The sequence below is a fragment of the Dermochelys coriacea genome, chromosome 14, assembly GCF_009764565.3.
Source record: "Dermochelys coriacea isolate rDerCor1 chromosome 14, rDerCor1.pri.v4, whole genome shotgun sequence".
Taxonomy (NCBI): domain Eukaryota; kingdom Metazoa; phylum Chordata; order Testudines; family Dermochelyidae; genus Dermochelys; species Dermochelys coriacea.
Genome location: NC_050081.1, coordinates 6181633 through 6203778, shown reverse-complemented (window position 1 = coordinate 6203778; position 22146 = coordinate 6181633). Strand labels below are relative to the sequence as shown.

Genomic DNA, 22146 nt, shown 5'->3' with positions numbered 1-22146 from the left:
AGGTAGTAAGCAGTTAGATGGGCTATCAATCCTTATGCTTTAGGACACAGAGTACATCTGCACTCCAAAAAACCTCCTTGTCACAGCAAGTCTCAGAGCCCAGGTCAGCTGACTTAGGCTCATGGGACTTGCTGTATGAGGCTAAAATTCACAGTGTAGACAGTTCCCATGTGGGCCGGATCCCGGTCTCTGAAACCAGAAAGGGGACAGGTCTCAGAGCACAGGCTCCAGCCTGAGCACAGCGTCTACACTGCTATTTTTAGCCCTGTCATGCAAGCCCCATGAGCCTGAATCAGTCAACCCAGCTTCTGACGCTCGCTGCCGCTGGGTGTTTTTTGCAGCATACCCACAGTGATCACCAACTCAGAGGCCAGGGGTATTTCACAGTTTGGTGCATTAGGGCTTACTGCTTTCTTCTGATTTTTGTTTAAAAGCTCTGCTGGGTATATTCCTTCATCAGGGGAAAGGGAGGAAGAAAACAACCTGCCAATAAAAATCAGCCATGTCCCACTGAAAAATATTTTCCCTTTCTAAATGGAGAAAAGTCCTGAACAAAAACATCGGATCCCAAACCCCTTTTAGCCCCAGGTGCATTCGGGGACAAATGCTACTTCCAAGACACAAGTGAAACTGGGCTTGCGTCTTTCCTCTCTGCCTTAATCTGTCCTTCAAACTGGCTAAGGCCGATTTGCTTCTCTCTGCTTCTCTTGTGTGTCCCAGGAACTGGTTCCAGTCCCAGCCTCTCAAAGGGAGTACTCTGTTTGAATTCCTTAGCGCTGGAATTGGACGCAGGCTTGTGAAATTCCAACTCCAGCAACTTCCTTCCCGACACCTTTTGGGCTGACTTTGTGAACCATGGCAACATCTAATAGCACTGAAAGGCTAGGAAACCAGCTCAGCTACTCAGGGTGACACTACTGCATATACTGCATCGGGCTGTTGTCCCATCAGTTTGAGGAGAACTTGCACCCAAACTTCCCATTACTGAGTCCCATATCCACAGGGCAATAGCCCCTGGACTAGGGGCTCTGAAAGGCTTTGTCTCTTTGGAATATTATCTGTGTAAGGTCTCTGTGACTGATACTTTCTGCATACTATTTTGTCTTTCTCTTCCACAGGCCCCCTCGAGATTTAGACTCCAAAGCCTGCATCTCTATTGGCGAGAAGGTACAGTTACGAGCTATGGCAACCAAAGACTTCATATGTGTTTGCGTACACAGGGTCAGGAACTAAGTTAGGGGAGCGTGTTTTGAAAAATAATTCCTGGCTCTTGTGTGGGAGGGGTGCTGCGATCTGAATGTGGAGGAGGATTGAAATCGGGTTTAGGGCAGGGCTTCCTGTCCATTTTTAAGCATAAAACCACTGACGTTTTCTGTCAGTACTCCCTAAACCATGTGTTTCTCCATTTCTTAGCATCTTTTGTGCTTTATCAGCTAATTCCTCTCCTCCCTCCAAAAAAGAGAGACTGTTCTGGAGCATAATATGTATATTATCTTATGTTCATTGTGCCACTGTGTTAAAAGTTTATGTTCAATGCATAGAAATGGGATCATTATACATTTTAAAAGCAATCTCCAGAAAGTATTGTTTATCCATTCAGACTGAAAGTTCGTGGATTACATATTCTCTAGTGCCGTATCTTCAGTAAAATTGTTAATTGGAGAAATAGGTAGAAATGCATATTATATATTTGTTTATAAGTGTGTGACAGAAAATAGCTCAGATCGTTCAGTGTATTGAAATTATAGCACTAGGGATTATATGCGGGTGTGTGAAGGGATATATGTCCATCCTAAATCTGTTTTCTAGGGGCTATAAAATTTTCTACAGAATGTAAGCTTTCATTATATATCTCTCTGGTTTAGAGGATGGAGGTTGGTTCATGGTGGTGGTTTCCTTACACATATGTGTTTGGCAAAACGAGAGTAAAATTGTAAAGTCTTTGGGTCAGGGACAGTCTCTTTGTTCTGTATTTTGTACAGCGCCTTGCACAATGGGACCCTGGTTCATCACTTGGGCTCCTAGGCATTATCACAAATTCCCAATGCAAATCATTATAATACAAACCAGGCTGTGCAGTTACAGTGGATACCAGCATGCTTCTAAAGTTTTTTAAGCAGGAGGTCATAAGCCAAGCACCCTCAAGCACCTGTACGATCGGTGTCCGCTTTAGCACTGCAGCCTCTCAGCCGGTTTTATTTCTTGTCTACGGTTATTTTCCCCCCTCCTAGGTTTTGATGAAACAGCCCTGCCCCACGGATGCACAGGGATGAGAAGTGTGCTGTCATGCTCATAGCTTGGCTGCTTTAGCTAGGCTGTAGCCAACAGGGACTTGGTCCCAGTGCAGAGCATCCGATGAAGTGAGCTGTAGCTCACGAAAGCATATGCTCAAATAAATTTGTTAGTCTCTAAGGTGCCACAAGTACTCCTTTTCTTTTTGCGGCTACAGACTAACACGGCTGCTACTCTGAAAACTAAACTGGCTAGTGAGTCTTCTAGACCCAGATTCCCACACAATCAGAACCCAGCCTACCCCCCTCTGGCCAGTGTCAGTGTCGCAGCTGAAACGTTTCCGTATCATTTAGAGAGGGATTAGCCACAGCTCATCGAACCTGCCTCGGCCTGTATTCACCTAATCCGGAAGTGAGATCAAGGAGCGTGTGAGGGGTCTTTTGTGTCAGCACATCTGTTAAAAAGCAGTCAGGCTCAGAGCTCGCATATGAGACTGTCCAGCTCCTCCTGTGAGCAAAGCAGCTCTGCAAAGCCAGCCCAGGGGAATGACCTAGCAAGAGACCGTCCATAGGAGCAAATCCTTCTGTGGAGAAGGCCTGAGAGGTGACTCCCATTTGGTCCTCCAGGGAATACCCAGTTTAATGAGCGTGACCTCATTTCCCTCTGCGACACTTGCAACATCCTTTAACCCTTGCCTGGCTTTTACATAATGCCCCCAATACCACACGCTTAATGGGATTAATAGTAACATGTAGTCAGGGGCAAGGTGCTGATTGCTAAACCCTGGGTAATGTTAGTAGTTTTCTACTACTTCATTCTCCCACCACCAGGATCAATACAAGCCAAGAGGACGCAGCCTGAAAAGTTTACTTTGTAAATGGTCTGTGTGAGCCGTGGTGGTCACTTCTAATAATTGGAGTATCTGCCCTGGTTTAGTCCCATCCACCTGCCTGGCCCTGGGCTATTGTTTGGAGTCCTTGCTACAAAAGCAAAGTCCTCCTTCAGTGGCAGAGTTAACACTTGTATCCTCAGCGGGTGGGTTTAGCACACAGGGTGCTGCCCAGCTCACGCAGAGACGGATGTGGAGTTGAGGCAGGGTTTTAAAATTCTCTGGAACTGGATGCAGGCTGAGGGTTTTTTCCAGAAGATTTTTCCTGGATGAGTTTTCTGGGAGCTCAGGCCACTAGCAGTAATGCATGATCTTAACTCTGGTGATCCCAAAGACTTCAGAGCGTTCCTGGACAATGTCCTTGTGACTGGAGTCGATGACAGTAATTGTCTAGGATCTCCTGCTGCTGCTGGTCCTGATGTGGGACACTGAGTGGGGGCAAAAAGAAAAGGAGTACTTGTGGCACCTTAGAGACTAACAAATTTATTAGAGCATAAGCTTTCGTGAGCTACAGCTCACTTCATCGGAATGCATCCGATGAAGTGAGCTGTAGCTCACGAAAGCTTATGCTCTAATAAATTTGTTAGTCTCTAAGGTGCCACAAGTACTCCTTTTCTTTTTGCGAATACAGACTAACACGGCTGCTACTCTGAAATGAGTGGGGGCATTAAGTGGACCTCATGGAGGGACTCTGCTTAGAATGCCGGCAAAGAACTAGATTGGCTGCTAGGAATCTCCATGTGCCTCATAAGTGTGACTGGCCTGTTCATTAGCCTTTCATTTGTGGGGGTGGGGATCCTCCTTATTGGCATCGGATGCCCCCATTTCTCTTACATAGCCTCACCTTCAAGGCAGCCCTCCCTGCATCAAACCACTGAGAACCAAGCTCTTGCTTCTTCAATGGCCAGAAGCTGATTGCTCCTCTGTAAAGTGTAATTGCCTCAGAACAGCCCTAGATACTGTTGACCCATGAGAGGTTTCAGAGTAGCAGCCGTGTTAGTCTGTATTCGCAAAAAGAAAAGGAGTACTTGTGGCACCTTAGAGACTAACAAATTTATTAGAGCATAAGCTTTCGTGAGCTACAGCTCTCTTCATCAGATGCATTTGAAGTGAGCTGTAGCTCACGAAAGCTTATGCTCTAATAAATTTGTTAGTCTCTAAGGTGCCACAAGTACTCCTTTTCTTTTTGACCCATGAGGTGGGACATAGGGGAGCAGTGATCACGTATGTGCGTCTACAGGCGTGCATGAACACCTCAAAACTGAGCTGGGTAACAGCTTGACCTGGGGCTCTTGGAAGTGGCCTGATCATCTTGTAAATGGCCGTTTTCTCCTAGGCCTAGCTGGAGCAGAAAGTAGGGCTTGTTTTCTTTCCCCATTTTTCCTGCTTCCCCTTGGATACTGACTCATTCCTCAGGAACAATGTCCCTAGCTCCAGCTGAGGTGTGAACTTCCACTGTTTGTTGCTGGACTGTTAACTTCAAAGCCTAGTTCCTCCCCTCTCCCCAGACGCTATTAAACAGCTTCCCCAAGTGCTCAGCCTTGGCATTTCAGTGAGGGACAGTTCTGGCTTTCACTCTGAAGACACTTGACTGGGAGGCCTAATGGATGAGGTGGGAGAGAGCCTACTCTCCCCTCCTGAAATATAATCAAACTCAGTTATCCCCAACAGCTTGCAGGGCTATATCCTGGATTGTCAACCTGGGGGAGGGGAAGAGATCACACGGGCTTCAGCAAGCTCTGACCACCTTCCCTGGCTGTGAGGAGGATCCCAAATCTTTTTTTGCTGTCAGAACATGACATCGCTGAAATATTGCATTAAAAGTACGGTGTGTGCATGTACCTCTACCAGCAGGAGGTCAGAATCAGTCTGATCTACTACTGACTTAACTTGCCTTCTGAAGTTTTTGACTCCTTTCTTACATTGGAGGCTTTTCTTCATCTGTGCTGCAACCATGAATTTATATATCTAAGATTCTAACCAGCGCAGGTCAGCCTGTCCCAAAATCAGAATCCGAGGAAAGCAAGGATAGAGTCCAGTTTCATTTGACATTGTAAATTTTTCCAGGAAAACAAGAACATGCAACAGCTATTTTTATTAGTGTAAATGTCCCAGGAGCATTAATAAAAGCACAATAAATCCAGGCAATAAATTGGTTAGGACTATCTCTTGCCACTGAACATCATCCAGTTAATTTATTAGGTGATGTATTAGTTCATTAGCATTTTACGATATCTGTCATTGGGCATTTGTCTTTCTTTCAAGTTTGAATTTTTATTTTCCCTGGCATAGCGCTGGGGCTGGGAGATGGAAAGGGCGTGCGGGATCTGCAGCTCAAGGGCTCAGCGTCAAGTCAAAGAAATACCTGCTGCTAAAGTGATCCCTTGTTCCAAGAAAAGCGGTTCACATCCACAATCCCAAGAAAGAGGGAGAGAATTCCAAAAGGAACTCTGCATGGAGGCAGAAAGACCGTGCTGGAAGAGGCAAAGAGACGTGCGCTCATAAAATAGAGCTCAAGCTTTTTTTGAATATGGCTTCCCATGGAGGAGGGGGATATGATTGATTAGCAGTCAGTACCCTGGTAGGAATTAGCTGTCTCTGTCCCAGAATGCATTTGTCCTGCAAGGTTCCTTTAGGACATGATATCATCATGCTCTTCTTCCACAGGCTGTATTGTGTTCCCTAGAGTAGGCTACTTGTCCCTTTCCCTTTAACTTTGCTGCTAAAGTTCAGAACGCTGCCTGAAAAAGAGACAAAGGGCTTGTTTTGGAAGAGTTTGCATTGAACAGCAGGCACGGTGTTGGACAGGAAAAGATGCTTGGATCCATGTTAACACAAAAAAAGCTAGTGAGGGCTGGTTTTACAGTAAATGTAATTGTGACCAAACAGCCCGCGTCCAAGGTGTACAGTAACACAGTGTGTGCGTCCAAACTCTCGGAATCCTCTCCAGGCAGCACTTTTCAGGCGGTAGTTTTTCTGTTGCTCAGGTAGAAAGCAATGTGGGATTATGTGCTGTGAATCAGTTCATTATAACCAGTCGCTTTCAGCAGGATGGTTGACTTCTGCGGTGGGGCATTCAGCCGGTTTCAGTAGCAAAGACATATTTCAAAACCCAGAAATTATAATAAGCAAAAATACAGCCTGTGCACAATATTGCGTCGAAAAGAAGAAGGGGAAGGGGAGAAGGCAGAGCTGAAAACAAAGTCATCCTTTAGGCAAATCCAAGAGGAAGCAATCTGTAACGCTAGACAAAATAAATCTACCGAGGTTTAAAGTGGCACTCTCAACTCCGATCTGGCCCCAATACAGGTTTGTAGACACAAGCTTTTCAAACCCTAAGACCATTTGGAAATACTTCTTTGGATTATTTTTTTAAAGACATTTCCATGGGAAGAGTTGTTTCAGCATTTTCCGGCAGCGTTTTCCATGACCATTGCAGCACTGAGAACCTGAAAGTGAAACTGACTAAATGAAATGGGAACTGGCTTGATTTTTCTTGCCTAAAATTTAGGAAATATAACTGAAAAGGTTGGAAAGTCCATTCTTAAAACTCCTTCAGCTCCATGTGAGGTGCTGTTAGTCACACAGGTGAGTGCTGCACCACTGTAGTGATATACCTCTTCTGGGGCCTAGCTAATCCTCACAGCACTCTTTGGGGGTTAGGGTCAGTATTCTTATCCTCATTTTACAGATAGGGAGACAGGCTAGAGAGGAGAAGGTCATCTGCCCAGTACCACTAGTGGGAACTGGTGTTCAAGCAAGGCCTAGATCTTAGGAGTTCCTGACTTCCTTTATCACACTGTCCATGCTGCCTTCAGTGAGGGAAATCTGTTGCACCTGTTCTGTTGTCTTTGGCCTTTTTCACGGTGGTCTTTTCCTCCCACAGAATTTTGAAGTGAAGGCCGATGACCTGGAGCCGATCTCTGAACTGGGCCGCGGTGCTTACGGGGTGGTGGAGAAGATGCGGCACGTGCCTAGCGCACAGATCATGGCGGTGAAGGTAGGGTGAGACTCCTAAGGTGTTTTCTCTGTGTGCTGACCTGTCAGGCTGTCCTCGACATAAGCTTCCACTCTTACCTTCACTCGAGCAGGCCTTTGTCTGACAAGGGACTTACTCTTTCCTTATGGAGGTGCTGAGATGGGCAGGACATTAAGCCTAATTCAAGCCCAGATCTACACTTGGAAAAAAAGGTGTGTTTTTCAAATGTGACAGCTGACGTGTTTAAAAATCCTAGAGTAGACAGGGCAAGTTATTCATCTGCGCACCTAGGACTTTAAAATGCCTTAGCTCTCGTGTTTTGAAAGTACGCTTCTTTTCTTAGTGGAGATATACATTCCGGCTTACAGGAACTCCTCACTTAGTCATCCCGGTTAACATTGTTTCGTTGTTCCATTGCTGATCAATTAGGGAACATGCTCGTTTAAAGTTGTGCATTGCTCCCTTATAATGTCCTTTGGCAGCCGCCTGCTTTGTCCACTGCTTGCAGGAAGAGCAGCCCATTGCAGCGAGCTCGTGGGGGCTTGGAACCAGGGTGGACCGGCAGCCCCCCTATCAGCTCCCTGCTCCCCTAAGTTCCCTGTGCAGCAGCCGCCAAGCAGGCTATCAATTGCCTGCAGTTCAGCTGTCCCTCCCCCCCACTGCCATGTGCTGCTCCTGCCCTCTGCCTTGGACCTGCTCCTCGGAGCCTCTGGCTTGCTGTGTGGGGGTGGGGATGGGGAAGAGAGGGGCTAATGTCAGGGTGTCCCCTCCCCCTTGCTCCTGCACCCCGCTTACCCCATCTCCATAGAGCAGGGGGGGCTCAGGATGTAGGGAGCTTCCTGGCAGCAGCTGTGGTCTCAGCTTGCTGATTAACTTAACAAGGCTGTGTACTTGAGTGGGTCAGCATACTTGCATGCGCGCACACACACACATGGTATGTATCTCTGTCTGCCATGCTGTCTCCCCTCCCTCCATTCCTGCTGCCTTGTAGAGTGTGAGGCTACATTAACAAGTTAACCCTTGAGGGCTCAGCCAGTTGCTAGTTCATCATTTAGCAGTAAGGCATTCCCTGGGAAATATCCCACCCGCTGACTTCACCACCTCAACCAAGCTTCACAATCATCATTGCTGTGTACAGTATTAAATTGTTTGTTTAAAATTTATAGTGTGTGTGTATGTGTATGTGTGTATATATATATAGTGTCTTTTGTCTGGCAAAAAAAAATTTCCTTGGAACCTAACCCCCTCTATTTACATTAATTCTTATGGGGAAATTGGATTCGCTTAGCATCGTTTCGCTTAAAGTCGCATTTTTCAGGAACATAACTACAACGTTAAGTGAGGAGTTACTGTAGTTTGAAAACCAACTACAGCAGGCGTGAATTTGTCCCATTAAGTCAGGAGGATCCATGTTTTGCACTGCAGACCACTTAACAGGAGCCTAAGGGTCACATATAATTAAGAGCACCCACTTTTAATAGGCATGTGCAGACCATGGAGATTCCAGAAGACTTGTGGGTGGATGAAGAAGCACCACATCGTACAAGGAGATGCATTCTCCACAGGCTGTACCTCCCTATTAAGTGTAAGGACCTTTCCTTTGGCCTCTGCCTCCCCCTGCGTTAGAACTTTAGGAAGAGGTGAATTTCTCTTACTGCAAACGGAACAAAAGGATGCAAGAAGTGTCTGTGTGCACCATTTATGTATCCCGTCTCCAATTTAACATGACATTTTTGGGGGGCAAATGGGGTAATCTTTGTTGTAACCCCTCCCTGAGGCAGTAATAGCAATACACTCTGTTCTGAGCCCTGTGTTGTGGACTTTACCCATTTCCGTTCATATTAACCAACATTCATTTTATTTTACCTTCATCATCATTTCATGGGGTTACTGCTCTGCATCTTTAGTAATCTGAGGGGGGGTGTGTATGTATTTATACACCCCCCCGCCCCCGCCTCCAAGTAAATAGTACCAGTAATAAAAGTACCTTCAGGGACTTCTGGTAGTTGACAACTCTTCAATCTATCAGAAAAAGGTGTAACAAGACCCAGTGGTTGGTATCTGAAGTGGGACACATTCAGATTAGAAATAAAGCCCAATTTTTTAACATTGTGGGGAATTAACCATTGGAATACTTGATGTAGGAATGTGATGGATTCTTCATCACTTTAAAGGCTTTTGATCATGACTGGATCTCATTCATGTAGATATGATCTACCTCAACCAGAAGTTAAGGGCTTGATCTAGAAATCACTCGTTGGCCTGTTATACAGATGGTTAGACTAGATCATAACAGTCCCTTTTGACCTTAAAATCTTTAACTCTGAATATACATGCATATGAAGAGTGAGAGGGATACATAGTATTGGGCAGTGTGTATATCACAATCAGAAGACCTGCGGCCTGATTCTCCTCACACTTAGAAAGGAGCACAGACCCCCAGACCCTATGCCTCTGACACAGAACATCAGTTTTGCAAATGGTGACCATAGCAGAGCCAACTCGCCACCGCAGCGCCTCGTGTTGGGGATTAGCTCTCTTGGACCACCAGGGCGCCTTTTACTAGTGGTGTCTCACTTGCCATTACTTCCACTTCCTCCACCGTCTCCACCATCAGGACCCGCGTTGCTCCCACAGGTCCTCTTGGGACACGGTCCTCCAGCTGTGCCCCAACCCACTGTCTCCCCCGTTTCGAGGGACAGGCAGTCCTCAGTCCCTTCACTTGCCTCAGCGGCCAACTGCAGTCACTAGTCTAGCCCCTGGCTTCAGAGGCAAACTGCAGTCTGGATTTAGGCCACTCTCCTCATTGGCAAGTAGGGGTAAAGGGTGTGTGTGTATGGGAAGGAAACCCAGGCCCACCTGCTACTCTGGATCCCGGCCCAGGGACCCTATAGCTGGCAGCCACTTATTGCTCCTCTTCTTATTCCCACTGCCTACTTTCCCTGGGCCACTTCCCCCGTAGCCCTAGCACCTTCCCTGCCCTTGCTTCAGGGCCTCAGTCTGGCCATGGTCAGCCAAGAACTCCCCTATTGCGCTGCTACCCTGCCCAGCACTGCAGCATCTTCGGTGCTCCTCAGCAGACCTTTCCCTTTTCTCTCCAGGAAGAAACTGCCCCTTGCTCTGCTGAGCAGCCCTTTATATATGGGCTGCTCCAGCAAGCCTTCTCCTGATTGGCTGGGTTGTCTAAGGCTGCCTTAACCCTTCGCCTGCCTGTGTGGGCAGCTGCCCCACCACAGGGACCTGCTAGCTTCAGAAAAGCCCTCTGAATACCACCACTTGGAAGCAAAGTACCCTGTGTTGGCAGCTGTCACAAAGTTGCATTCTTTTCTTAAATCTCCAGCTCCTGGGCTCATGTGATTATAGGAGAAGTGCCACTTTCAATTTTTATTTTAAAGTAAATTTCTAGCCTTCCTGGCTGTTGAGAAAAGCCTGAAAATGTAACTCCTAAAGGTTCTGGCACCAGAAGAGAAAACCCAGACATTAGTTTAAAAAAATCTCACGCTTTTTAATGCAATCTCATGATTTTTGGAAGCCTGATTCATAATTTTTTAATCTTGGGGCTGGCAATACTGGGATCCACTTAGGTCTATTTAGTTCAGGGACCCTGTTAGGGTGACAAGATAGCAAGTGTAAAAAATCAGGATGGAGGTGAAGGGTAATAAGTGTCTATATAAGAAAAAGCCCCCAAAATCTGGGCTGCCCATATAAAATCGGGACATCTGTTCACCTTAGACCCTGTCAGGTTGATGATTTTGTTAAAGTCCTCTGTAAGAAAATTGTAGATTAAAATTGCAATAATTGTTAAACCATAATTTACTTTTTACTGTGTGCTGTTTTTCTGTGGATTTCTCTTAGCTAGGACACTGAAAATATAGAAAAGTCAGTTTCACTCTTGTTTCTAGTCTCCTGGGGGCAAAACTGTGTTTGTGTTTGTACAGCGCCTAGCGTAACGGGGATCTGGTCCATGACTGGAGCTTCTAGGTTCTACCACAATATGAATAAATAAGAATAATAGTTAAAAAACAAACAAATCCCAGACTGTCTTGTAATTAAAGAAAAAAGTGAAAACAGATGTATTGCACATAAGTTTTCTAAAAGGTTATTTTTACAGAGCTTGACTCTTGGGCCAAATATCAGCTGATATTTTCCTTTTAAAATAAAAGGAAAAAAAAGATGCAAGGCTGAAAGTAATAGGTAAAGTGAAACAAAACTCTTAGCTCATCAATACTGCCAAGAACACAACAAAGCTTTCCCAGTATCTGTGGGACAAGGACTAGTCTTAAGGTACATTGCAACTTGGAGGTGTAATTCCCAGCTTGGTTAGCCATACCCTTAGAGCCTGTATTCTGTACATTTTGTCTGTTCTCTTTGTTCTGGTGTCCACCAGGTTCCAAAAGCCCTCTGAAAATGGGCATGACTGGGGTTAGACAGGATGGTGGGAGCGTACAGAGCTGTTACTTATTTTCTTCCTAGCTGCTCCACAGTGATGAGCAATTTAATTCTATTATTAGGCTCCAGTGGCTTTGACCAAAGTGCCTAGAATATCTGCATCTGGTCCACGTTTAACTGTGTGAGCTTATAAAGCTACCCTAGCACCACAGGTACTTGCTGGCAGCTGTCACTGGGGCCTTCCCGTGATGGAAGGAGAGAGAGAAAGAAAAAGAGATGAAGAAAGAGAAGTTTCAATAACCATAATCCTTTGCCCTTCTATAACAGCTCTCCTCCGAGGATCTGTCAGGGCTTCACAGACATAAATCCCACCTCACCCCTGTGAGGTAGGTAAGCCCAATTATCCCTGTTTTACCATGACACAGAGAGGTTTAAAGATCAAATGTTCAAATGTCTCCCTCTAGTTTTGGGTGCCTGACTTGAGACATCTGATAGACTTGCTTCAAGCCACAAAAGGAGTCATTGGGCAGGGATAGAACTCAGGAGTCCTGACTCCCAGGACCAAATTCTCTGCCGGTGTAAATTGCTGCAGCTCTGCAGTGGTGGCAGTTTACACCAGCCTAGAATTTGCCACTCCCTTCCCCCCGCCCCCCCAGTTCCGTGCTCTATCCATATGACCACATTGCCTCTCAGTTGTAAGGAGAGCCAGGAAAAGGGGAAATGATTTAGAATCTGGAGTAAATGCCGGGACTTCAGTGTGTTGCGCTGTGTGGCATTTTCCCCTCATGTAGCTGTTGTGAGCGCACATATGCGAATGAAACACGTCATGCGGCTGGGAGAGCCAGTGCTAAAATGCTCTCTCTTCCAGCGGATCCGAGCCACAGTGAATAGCCAGGAGCAGAAGAGGTTACTGATGGACTTGGACATTTCCATGAGGACGGTAGACTGCCACTTCACAGTCACTTTCTATGGTGCGCTCTTTCGAGAGGTACAGCATTTTGGATTCCTGTCTACATCTTTCCCTTACTTCGCACTTACACTTACTTGGCTGGGAGGCCACTGTGATGGGCACTGTTAAAAAAATATAATAGAAGATAGAAGATTAGACTACATTGTAAGCCTTTCCCCAAGCAATCTAGGCACTTATGCTGTGCCCCTCCCTGGGGTGTCTGTTTTAATACACCACCATCGCTCCGCTATGCAAATAGGTATAAAGACATGATCCATCCCTAGGGGAATTTACAGTCTGATTCACAAAAGCTTTCTTGATCAGAGGAAACAAACCCCCCATGGATCCTAGGTGAGGTGAGGAAAGCCACCAGTTGGCACTACCAGTTTCTATAGTGTTTGTTTAGACCCGGAGAGTTGCATGCTGAGAACATCAGCTCATGGCACATTGAATTGCCTAGAGTTTAAAGCAAGAAGGACCATTAGGTTCTCTAATCACACCTTCCGTTTATCACAGGCAGTAAATCTTACCCAGGCACCGCTAACCCATAGTTCTCTTAAACATCCCACCAATGGTAAATACTGCTCTAGACGTGAATTGAGCCAGGGAACTAGAGAAGAAAATCACCACTGGGGAATTTTTCAAAAGCACCTCAGCCCTATTTTCATAAGTGATTTAGGCCAAAGTGACTAGTACCTTTTGGGTACCTCAGCTTTTGGGTGCTGAACCTGGGACACCGTAGAGGGGCCTGATTGTTAGAAAGTGCTGAGCACCCATCTTCTGAAAATCTGTCCCCTTTGAGAAGTCCAAGTTGAACAACTAAAAATGGAGGCATTCAGAATCTCTAGTCATTTTGTGAAAATCTTGGGGCCTTAAGTCCCTTAAATCTTGGAACTTAAGTCCCATTGACTTTCAGTGTGGCTTAGACGCCTAAGTCATTTAGGTGCTTTGGAAAATTTTACCCAATATCTGATTTTTAAACCCTTGAGCCATGTAGTGCAGCACCATATATAAATCAGACACACTGCACTTAACCCTTGTGAACCTGGAGGAGAATGGAAAGCCCAGTGCACTCCTCTACGAGACATTTAAAAAGCCAGCAAAAGCAAGCCAAGGGTGAGTGCTGTAGGAGAGACTGGGCAGATGTTTGCTTTCTCTTTCCCCCAGGGAGATGTGTGGATTTGCATGGAGCTGATGGATACCTCGCTGGACAAATTCTACAAACATGTCATTGACAAAGGCCTGACGATTCCTGAAGACATCTTAGGGAAAATAGCCGTCTCTGTGAGTACAGGCAGGGGTGATCTTTCTATTCTAAACCTAGGCTGTGAGGATCTAGCGTCCCTGCCATCGGAGCCCTGGGATGAATTTGGCCCACCACCCAGCCCACATGCTAATTCTTATTTGGCTTCCAGTATTTGGTCTGCAATGACGTGTCTGCATTTATGAGCCATAAGTACTCTCAAATCTGCTGATCTGCTTTTCAATTATGAAGCAGAAAACCCGATTTATGTGGAGAGGGCACAGCAGCTGCTTTTCCTTTCCATCAATGCACTGTCATTCCCAGGAGATCTCTGAGCATGCATATTCCCTTAGAACAGTATGGATCAGAGGAAGGTTAGCTGTTGGTTGCGGGGAGGGGACCAGCCTGCCAGGGAGGGAGGAAAGCTAGCGGGAGAGTCAAGTGGATATCGGGGAGGTGTCCTTGCCAGTGCGGGAACGCATTTTGCATGCTCACATATCTCACAACTATTGCCATGAATAATAAATCCAGGGGTGGCGGGGGGCAAGTGCCCCCCAGGAATTCCTTCTTTAAAGATCCTGTGTAGCAAGAAAAGTTGAACGTGACTCGCCTCGGTGAGCTGCATTCTCAGCTCTCCACTAGGAGTCACTACCAAGGCACACTAGCCCACAGCTGCCACTGAGCACACTGCCTCCCTAGCCCGCACGGCTGTGTGCTGCCAAAATGACAAACCAAGATCGTTCCCCCAAGCGGGGCCGATGGGGCAAGCCCGGGGCAGTCGCTGTCGAGGCAGGAGAGGTGAGCTGGTAAGGTGTGATCAGCCACATCATGCTGCCGCCAGCTCTGGTTCACTGTAGATTTGTTATGTTTCAGATTGTAAAAGCACTAGAACATCTACATAGTAAGCTCTCCGTAATTCACAGAGGTAAGTGTGACCCGCGCAGCCTCTGGCACTGCTTGTCCCTGAGCCCTGTGTCACGCTCTTAGTTCAGAAGGGCTTATGCTCAGAGCCTGGCTTGGTGCACTAAAGATAGCCCAAATACATGAGGTTTGGGAGGCAGGGGAAATCCTGTGGTCCAGCAACCCAGGATAACCCAAAGCCTGCTCAGGATGAGTGGTGGGTTGTTGAGTTGATCTTAAAACTCCCATCGACTTGCCAGCACATCTCCCCGAAGCTGAACACAGAAAACAGCTTCCACCTTCACTTGGCTACGATAAGAAATGGATTATTTGCCTGCTTGCTTCACTGGCTTCCCTATTGCATGCTGGGAAGGGCTCAGCTGACTAACTATGGGCCTAACTCAGAGCTCCTTGAAGTACATGGAAAGACTTCCATTGGCTGGGATGGGCTTGGGATCAAGTTCTGCATATGCAAACTCCTCTCCGGGTGCAGAATGGGGCAGAACTGCCGTTTGGTGGCATTTACACTAAGGCCGGTCGCAAGTCTCAGATTATTCACCCTCTCATGCAGGCCAGATCAACAGCTTAGCCTGTGGGAGAGGCATGCAACATACATTTATAGATGACCTAAGCTTTAAAAAGCCCGACATAGGTACTAAAAAATAAAAATTGGGGCCTACCATATTTTCCTTTCTGGCAACCACATTTGACCTCCAGATTTGTGATCAAACCTGCAGTGTTTGGTAATATTAGAGACACTGGCAGGGTAAATATCTTAGTGTGTGTTTCAACCCGCCCAAATTTCCTGACCAGTGTCAGAAATCCAAAATTATTAAAACTGAAAAAATGTTTGTTGTGTGTTTGTAAAGCACAGTGGGGTCTGGTTCATAACTGGGGCTCTCAGGTGCTACTGCAGCTTACAGTAGCAATAATAATTCATTTCCCCATTTGTTTTGGGGTTTTTTGCCCTCCGCTTTAGTGTCAGATCAGTTTCAGGATCTGACCCTAATGCGCTCTTGCAACACTGAAGGGTTTGAGTTGCAAAAACTGAAGGGATCATCGTTTCTGTGTCATTCTGGAGGATTTGTTTGGTTTTTTGTTTTTAGCAGAATCTAAATTTGGGGTTTAAACTCTCTTGACAATATCCCCTTTAAAGCAACAACCTGCATTATAGCGGATGCCAAGAATCTACATGTTAGGAAACTGACTAACTTACTCTTTTATCAGTTGGCGCGTTTATGTAAAGGATTGTTTTCCATTTGTTGTCATGAAAAAAAAAAAGCTCATGTCTGCAGTGTGACTGCTGGGGAAAGAATTGTTTGAAATGATAGACGTTCAAACATAACAGGGGATTGTGTCTTGTACATAATGTGTGTAATTGAGGTTGAGCTCCTGCCTTTTGGATATTTTATGGTGGGTGGGAAGTGCCATTTCGCTTCTGGATTTTTGTTTGTGTGATTTGAGTTCAATTGAAAATTCCTTGTTCCGACATAATAAATGAGGGGGGAAGATCTCAGATGCCAGAGGCTTGGATTGCAAATCCCTGATTAGAGACAAGATGCTAAATACCATGAACCTCTAGGTTCTGATTAGTGGACTCAAGGGGATGGTGGCACTGCTAGCAACCCTCAGATGCCCTTACATCTTTGTATTATTCTATAATATGTGTAGTTAGAGCAAATGGTTCAGAAGGAATGGTGGGTGCCTCCAGCTTGAGGTATGAGCCCATGGTTAGGTGAGGGCGCTACCCTAGGATATGAATGACCTGAGTTCAAATTCCTGCTCTGCCAAAAGCTCCTTTATGTGAGTTTGGGCAAATCTCTTAGGAAACTGAGGCACAGAGGTACTATCTGAATAATGGGATTAATAGCACTGGCCTGCCTCACACATTAATGAGTGTGGGGTGCTCACGTACTATGATTTTAGAGGCCAGATAAGGATGATAGAACAATAGAATTTCTGACCCCTTGGGCTTGATTTCCAGGAAGTCTGGGTGCTCCCAACTCCAGCTGAAGTTCGTAGGAGCTGCAGGTGCACCCATAGGGGCTGGAACTAGGGCTGCTGGCTTAAAGTGGTTTCCATCATATACAGGGTTTACAGTTTGGTTCAATTCCTCTCAGCATCCCCACTATACAAATTTTCCCAGCACCCCTGGATGCATCTCTGATTCAGGCACAAGGTGACTCAAGTTGGGCACCAAAACTAGAGGCCACTCTTGCAAACTTTGGCCTCTGTATCTTGTCTTATGATTTTCTCCTTTCCCCAGCTCTCTATTCTCTCCTCCCATCTTTCCAGACTCCCACCCTTCTTCCCCGTCTCCTGGCCCCTTCACATCTTATCTCTGGGGTTTTCCTTCATGCTGCTGTGAAAGCATCTTAAGTTAATGCATCCTCACCACGCGGTGGATTTTCACTGCAGAGATTTTTGGTATCTGTGCTGCCGATGGTGTGCTCAACGGGCAGCTTCGGGGTGCTGCTCTGTGACATCGCTCATCTGTTAGTTTCCCTGGGATCAATGCTTGTAAGACGTGGGAGGGGCTTGTGTAAATGGGGACAATCTTTTGCATTTGCAACAGCTCCCAATCTTAGTGCTGTGGCTAAAAAAAAGTCCTGCAGATGAGCCTGCGTGGATTGAGGCAGTCGATATTGCTTGGGTGCCTTCTGGTGATAGGAAGCTAACCCGCCTTGTTCGCTCCCGGGGATGCTTTAAAATGATGGGGCTAGGCCAAGCTGTGAGAGTGACGATGGTGTGTGTTCCTTCTTACAGATGTAAAGCCCTCTAATGTGTTGATCAATACACAGGGGCAGGTGAAAATGTGCGATTTTGGAATTAGCGGTTACCTCGTTGACTCTGTTGCTAAAACCATGGATGCAGGATGCAAGCCCTACATGGCTGTAAGTTGGGAAGATGTGTGGGAAACTGATTGCCCCACTGTAGAGAGGAATGTGGCAATAGATGATCTTAAAACGGGAGACCTAAAACTGAGCAACTTCCAGTATGTGTCTCAATAGCTCGCTTAGTGAAATATGCCTCTATAGTTATTTATTGTCTAATTATTTGCAAACATAAAGAGGAGGCTCTTACAGCTAAAGCTCAAAGCTGGGAATCAGGACTCCTGGGTTCTGTTCCCAGCTGACACAGACTCACTGTGTGATCGTAAGGAAGCCCCGGTAACCTCACTTTGCTTCAATTTCCCTATTTGCACAGTGCGGACAATAACACTTTTAGCAACATCCAGGCTCCTTCATGAAAAGTCAGCAAGAGGCACCCATGAGCACCACAGAAGGGTCAATTTAGAAGGGTCAGGTACATTAGGGCCCATCAGGTTTGACATCCTGGGGGCCCCAGGACAGCTGCTGCTTCAGATTCACTTAGTAGCCAATGCACGCAGCCTCTTTTGGCTCTTTAAAGAGATGGTTTGCAATACCCCTTTCAGTGCCATTGCCCAGTGTGGGAGAGGGTTCACAATGCTACGCTATTCAGGGGTGCTGTCAACACTGCCTTTCAGCCCATGTTTCCCCCCCACGTTCATAGAATCATAGAATATCAGGGTTGGAAGGGACCTCAGGAGGTCATCTAGTTCAACCCCCTGCTCAAAGCAGGAGCAATTCCCAACTAAATCATCCCAGCCAGGGCTTTGTCAAGCCTGACCTTAAAAACCTCTAAGGAAGGAGATTCCACCACCTCCCTAGGTATCTGTCTGTGTAGCAGCAGCTTTGTTATAGCTTCTAAGTCAGGATGGATCTCCCCTGCCTTGCACTTTTCTATGCCTGTGCGAGAGTGGGTGTGAAACACTAACCCAGGGGGTGGGGAATCCTTCGCCCACAACCCCTGGTGGAGCATTTTACTTTGCCAAGGGGCAAATGCCTACGTGAGGTTTAAGGCACTAGTGAATTGTGGCCTCCAGTCTCCTGGATAAATCCAGGCCAGACCATGTTTCGAATTGGGAACTGGGGAAACAGGAATTCAGCTTCTACTATCTCGACCTCAGAATGCAAATGCCATCCGCTTCCGGTTCCCAGTCTTGTTGCCTGTCCTTGCAGGGATACTAACAGAGATGCTAGGCCAGATCCAGTCAAGAGATAAGAGGGGAGTGGAGTTTCAATAAAGAAATGGCCCTATGGGTTTCTTCTCAAAGACTCCCCTCGGGATTGGGGATTGGTCCCGTGCATTCAGCATGGTTAGTGCTGCAGTGGGGACTGCCTGCTGGAAAGCATTCAGTGATGGTGCAGACTTGCTCTGGGGATATTTGCTGAAACATAGGGGATAGTTGCTCAGTGTGGGGAGCTCACATCAGTCTTAACAGGCACTCCAAGGGGATGGAGAGGGGCCGAACGATGTAGGGATTGAGCCTGTATGTCTATTTCAAACTGTTCTCATCTCTCTTTCCAGCCTGAAAGAATCAACCCAGAGCTAAACCAGAAGGGATACAGTGTCAAATCGGATATCTGGAGTCTGGGAATCACCATGGTAGAGTATGGAGCCCTGAAAGGGCAGCTCTGAAAGTGCTTGGGGTTTAAGGGAACACTCAGCAGGGCTGGCAGTGCTCTCTGGTTCTGTTTTGTTTTGGACCTCTCCCTCAGATCACTGACACAGTTTCAGAGCCGGGGGATATTCAACTCTCTCTGCACCAGTAGTCCATAGCATATTGCAGTTTAACGGGGAAGGAGCCTAGTGCTAATTCACTAAACCACGTAATCTGAGATCCTACTGATTTGTCACTAATCTTACTAGGCAGTCAGCACCTAGAAACTACAGCAATGAACACACTTGCAAAACAGGTTTCAGAGTAGCAGCCGTGTTAGTCTGTATTCGCAAAAAGAAAAGGAGTACTTGTGGCACCTTAGAGACTAACAAATTTATTAGAGCATAAGCTTTCGTGAGCTACAGCTCACTTCATCGGATGCAATTGGTGGAAAAACAGTCAGTCATAGGAGACCCAGCACGCGGGGAGACTCCTGAATCCGAGTCGCACGTCATTGAACAGAAACCAAGAGCGTGACTCCTCTGAACACCCAACACAATGTGTACCAAGCTAACCAATAAGCAGGAGAGCCTGATTTCTCGAACATCCAAAGATCTCTTTCAGTCTCCCCTCTGAACACCCTTGCAATTCAACTGCCCACATCCAAGTGATGCATTTAGAGACAGCAGGCCTTATATCTACAGCAGTCAACCCATAAGGCTTTTATCGTTTAAAGGCACAATGTTGTATTCTCACATTGAGCTCATAACATAAGAACATAAGAATGGCCATACTGGATCAGACCAAAGGTCCATCCAGTCCAGTATCCTGTATACCAACAGTGGCCAATGCCAGGTGCCCCAGAGGGAGTGAACCTAACAGGTAATGTTCAAGTGATCTCTCCCCTGCCATCCATCTCCACCTTTCGACAACAGAGGCTAGGGACACCATTCCTTACCCATCCTAGTTAATATCCATTAATAGATTTAACCTCCATGAATTTATCTAGTTCTCTTTTAAACTCTGTTATAGTCCTATAGTTACAACCTCCTCAGGCAAGGAGTTCCACAGGTTGACTGTGCGCTGAGTGATGTATATATTCCTTATATTTGTTTTAAACCTGCTGCCCATTAATTTCATTTGGTGGCCCCTAGTTCTTATATTATGGGAACAAGTAAATAACTTTTCCTTATTCACTTTCTCCACACCACTCATGATTTTATATATCTCTATCATATCCCTCCTGCATCTCTTCTTTTCCAAGCTGAAAAGTCCTAGCCTCTTTAATCTCTCCTCATATGGGAACCATTCCAAACCCCTAATCATTTTAGTTGCTCTTCTCTGAACGTTTTCTAATGCCAGTATATCTTTTTTGAGATGAGGAGACCACATCTGTACGCAATACTCAAGATGTGGGCTTCCATGGATTTATATAAGGGCAAGAAGATATTCTCCATCTTATTTTCTATCCCTTTTTTAATGATTCCTAACATCCCGTTTGCTTTTTTGACTGCCGCTGCACACTGCGTGGATGTCTTCAGAGAACTATCCACAATGACTCCAAGATCTTTCTCCTGATTAGTTGTAGCTAAATTAGCCCCCATCATATTGTATGTATGGTTGGGGTTATTATTTTCAATGTGCATTACTTTACATATACCCACATTAAATTTCATTTGCCATTTTGTTGCCCAATCACTTAGTTTTGTGAGATCTCTTTGAAGTTCTTCACAGTCCATTTTGGTCTTAACTATCTTGAGCAGGTTAGTATCATCTGCCGACTTTGTATCAGTTTAGTATCATCTGCTCCTGAATTCTCCCATCCAGGGTAACAGGAGGTTTGTCTTTCATTGTGCAGAGTTAAAAACAGGAAGAAGGGGGTTGGCAGCCACTAAAGAAAAGAACAATATTGACTTGTGCATGCCCGGTGCATGGTTGGGCAATGTAAGTCATCTCCAGGAAGTGACATGGAGGAAAAGAGGGAGTGCCTCTTTCTGGGACCCTTACATAAAAACCCAGTGGCTTTTACTCCTGCCATGAATGTGGTAGTTCTCAGCCCAAAGATCTCCAGCTAAGGCTGCTCCCCCCAATATTTTCTTCTGTAATTTTTGAGTAGATGTGGTGAGGGGAAGGATCAGGTAAGAGAAATTACCTCCATGTAATTTCACTTATGGAAACACATTTCTTTTCCGGTGCCAAATAGTTTTCAAAACTGAGCCTTTTCTAGACCAGTGGGTCTCAATCTTTTTGGGCTCAGGACCCATTTGTAAATGTTTATGGCGTGTCGCGACCCAGTAAATAGTCTGGGGGTGGAGGTCCTGGGGTGGTTTAGGTCGGATCCTGCCCCCAGGGGGGTTTGGTCTTCCGCAGCACTTACCCCATAGTGGCAGCTCCTGTGCTGTGGGGCTGGCTGGGCCTGGCTCTCTGCTCTGGGAGTTGCAACACTACTCAGGTTTGGCCCCGCCCCTCCTCACTGGATCAAATTTACAGGAGTGGAGTTGTGACCTGGCTCATAGGGTTGCAGTTCCACTCATTCAGATTTGGCCTACCCGGACTCCCATCATTATGATGGAAGGACCAAACCTGAGCAGTGCTGGGACCCCAGAGGCTGCCGTGCCTGGAACAAGGAGGCAAGACCCGCCAGCCACATGAGACAGGAGCCACGGGAGCTGCCACGCGACCCTTTGAAACATTCTGGTGATCCAGTTTTGGGTCCTGACCCACGGGTTTAGAAATCCTGCTCTAGAGCAAGTACAGCCCATCTCTTTAAATATCTTCTGAATTCTATGTGAATTCCATTGAATTAAGTGAAAAATGACTGACATTCCTTCCGGGCAGGGTGGGAGGAATTTTAAAGGGCAAGAACTGTCTATGGAAACTCCCTCAGCCAATTCCTGTCTTCCCTGCAGTCGCACTGTGTGCCTTCCTCATCCTCTCTAGAGAGGCAGGAGGGTCTGGTGCTTAGGGTGTGCGCTTGAGAGACACAAGTTCAATCCCCCTGCTCTTTGTGAGCTGAGGTAAGTCACGAGGGGACATTTTTAAAAGGGCTGAAATGTCTTAGGCAGCGAGAGTGAAGTTCCTAAGTCACTTCTGAAAATGG

The 22146-nt window shown here is 46.3% G+C and overlaps 1 protein-coding gene across 1 annotated transcript in view; it reads left to right on the top strand.

Moving 5' to 3' along the window:
• Nucleotides 1-22146, top strand: part of MAP2K6 (mitogen-activated protein kinase kinase 6) — a 93806-nt gene that overhangs the window by 46210 nt on the left and 25450 nt on the right. The window contains exons 3-9 of the mRNA XM_038371482.2: nucleotides 1119-1167; nucleotides 7008-7121; nucleotides 12358-12477; nucleotides 13606-13722; nucleotides 14555-14606; nucleotides 17348-17475; nucleotides 18974-19051. Coding sequence (XP_038227410.1) covers nucleotides 1119-1167; nucleotides 7008-7121; nucleotides 12358-12477; nucleotides 13606-13722; nucleotides 14555-14606; nucleotides 17348-17475; nucleotides 18974-19051 — 658 coding nt within the window. The remainder of the gene's footprint in view (nucleotides 1-1118; nucleotides 1168-7007; nucleotides 7122-12357; nucleotides 12478-13605; nucleotides 13723-14554; nucleotides 14607-17347; nucleotides 17476-18973; nucleotides 19052-22146) is intronic.